This window comes from Pinus tabuliformis, chromosome 4_1 (genome assembly GCF_031772625.1).
Source record: "Pinus tabuliformis cultivar Carrire ecotype Pingquan chromosome 4_1, CPIR1, whole genome shotgun sequence".
NCBI lineage: Eukaryota > Viridiplantae > Streptophyta > Pinopsida > Pinales > Pinaceae > Pinus > Pinus tabuliformis.
In genome coordinates, this window is record NC_142303.1 from 579,027,626 (window position 1) to 579,029,684 (window position 2,059).

At 39.2% G+C, this 2,059-nt stretch overlaps 1 protein-coding gene across 1 annotated transcript; it reads left to right on the plus strand.

The window, feature by feature from the left end:
• The first annotated feature begins 362 nt into the window (after positions 1-362).
• LOC149177251 (heavy metal-associated isoprenylated plant protein 39-like) lies at positions 363-1,453 on the plus strand. Its single transcript, XM_089423356.1, has 3 exons — positions 363-498; positions 620-695; positions 782-1,453. Exons 1-3 carry the CDS (start codon positions 493-495, stop codon positions 1,051-1,053), a joined length of 354 nt encoding a protein of 117 aa, XP_089279482.1. The 5' UTR covers positions 363-492; the 3' UTR covers positions 1,054-1,453.
• The last annotated feature ends 606 nt before the right edge of the window (positions 1,454-2,059 follow it).

Here is a 2,059-nt window from a genome sequence, read left to right on the forward strand (position 1 = left end):
CGCTGAATCTATTTCCACCATAAAAACATGATTCAAACACTGCTGCAAAAAATTTTGAAATTATTTTGCCAAATTCCTATTACTTTTAAACGTCCAGTCAACTCCTCCACCTAATTAGACACTTCCTCAGAAAATTCGTACCGCTGGCCAGAGTCCACAATAAACTTACGACTGAGAAGACTTTAGAAGACCCGCTCAACTGCTAGTGGAACCCACCACCTATGGCAGCTACTTTTCCCTGTCGTCAAAGTTTCTGCCGCGTACTGACTTGGGCGTCTTTCCGACGCGTTGAAACGCGCCGCCGACCGCGTAGCACAGCTCTTCTTCTGCACAAAGCACAACGATTTATAAGTGTAGGGCTCTCCTTCATTCACGCCAACTGCTCTGAGCTAGTGACTCTTCGAGATTTCATTAACCTGAAGGCTCTCAGTGCCATTCGATTTCTGCTTGCCTTCTGCACATATCACTGACAGTTTTCGAAGGCTGTCAAATATGAAGGTATGTCACTACTCTAACTCTAACTCTGTTGAATCAGAATCATCGATTTAGAAATTCTGCAATCGTGAATTATCGAAACGATTAACTGGCAATGATGGCCCTGCATGCGTTATATTTGCAGAAAATGGTGCTGAAAGTGGCGATCGAAGATGAGAAAAGCAAGAGAAGGGCCATGAGAGCTGTTGCAGCTGTTGAAGGTAACTATCAATCCAATATTTATCCATTGCAATTCTCGTTACAATGAGAATTGGGTTTTGATTAGTGATATGATATTTGCTTGCAGGCGTAGAGTCCGTTGCAGTTGATATGGAGAAGAGGGAGATAACTGTGATCGGAGAAGCAGATCCTGTGGTTCTGGCAAAGAAACTGATGAAGCTCGGATTTAGAGAGCTGCTGAGCGTGGGTCCTGCCAAAGAAGAGAAGGCGGCTGCAGAGACTCCGGCAGTCGTGTATCATCATCAAGTGAATCCCCAATATGGGTACGGGCCTTATGAAGGATACTCTTCATATACTGTCGTGAGAGGTCAGGATCCCAATGGCTGCACGATCTGTTAGACCTATGTCGTCCTATTTCTTCTTTATGGGGGAAAGTATGGGCATGGGGGAGACAACCGGTGGTCTCAAGGGAATTTCAGGAGACGATGTTAGCTGCTTGTGATGCTGCAGCAGCTGGGAACTTGTTACTTTCAGAGATAATGGGACATGGGGGATTAGTTACCTTCATTAAATATACAGATGTATGTACTAGGCCTGCAACTATTTATTGTATATGACATCACCAAAGGATGTTCAGTGGCTAATTGAAGGGAAGCGTGGCATAAACAGCCGACAAAGGCCCATAAATAGATTCTGGTGTGAACCACTCGGCTGTTTATAGTTATCGTTCGATCTTCTTTTAGAATTTTTATGAGATTGTAGATGTCCTTTTAATATATAACTGAATCCAATGCTTACAAAATTATTTGAATCACAAAGTTCAAACTTACTATTTTGAAAAATCCCTTGTATGAATCATGGTTAGGACTAAAACTGAATTCAATGTTTATAAAATTATTTGAATTATAGAGCTCAAATTATTTGTAAACTGATTCTAAATATTAAAATTTTAAAAATCAAAATGAATAATAAAACTTAATTTCATATTAATTATATCCTCTTGCACTACACGCTTATAGATGATATCTCCAAAAATTCAAAATTACACAAAACTTCCATTCCACTGGAACAAAATTATGATTTGTTTTTGTTACAGTGGGAGAAGGCCGCATAAAGGGGATATTTTGCTGGTGTTTTATCAAGATGATTTTGGATTTGGATTTGAATTTGCAGTGTTCGCTATGGTGGACGCCGGTAGGAAGAAAAACAATAATCGTGAACAGTGCAATCGCAATTTTATTTCAGTCCAAAAAAATTGAGTTGACTTTAATTTGAACCAAATACATTAGAGTCTAAGAGAAAACATACTATACGTTAATAGCAACAAGTTAAGTTATTTTAAGGGCACACTTTTCCAACCATATACTAGATTAGAGATAAGTTTATTTGCAATTGTAAATACACT

Bases quoted from the DNA above. Each gene is read 5' to 3' on its own strand.
- LOC149177251 (XM_089423356.1), top strand. The intron at 696-781 runs GTAACTATCAAT...ATTTGCTTGCAG, and splicing joins AGCTGTTGCAGCTGTTGAAG to GCGTAGAGTCCGTTGCAGTT.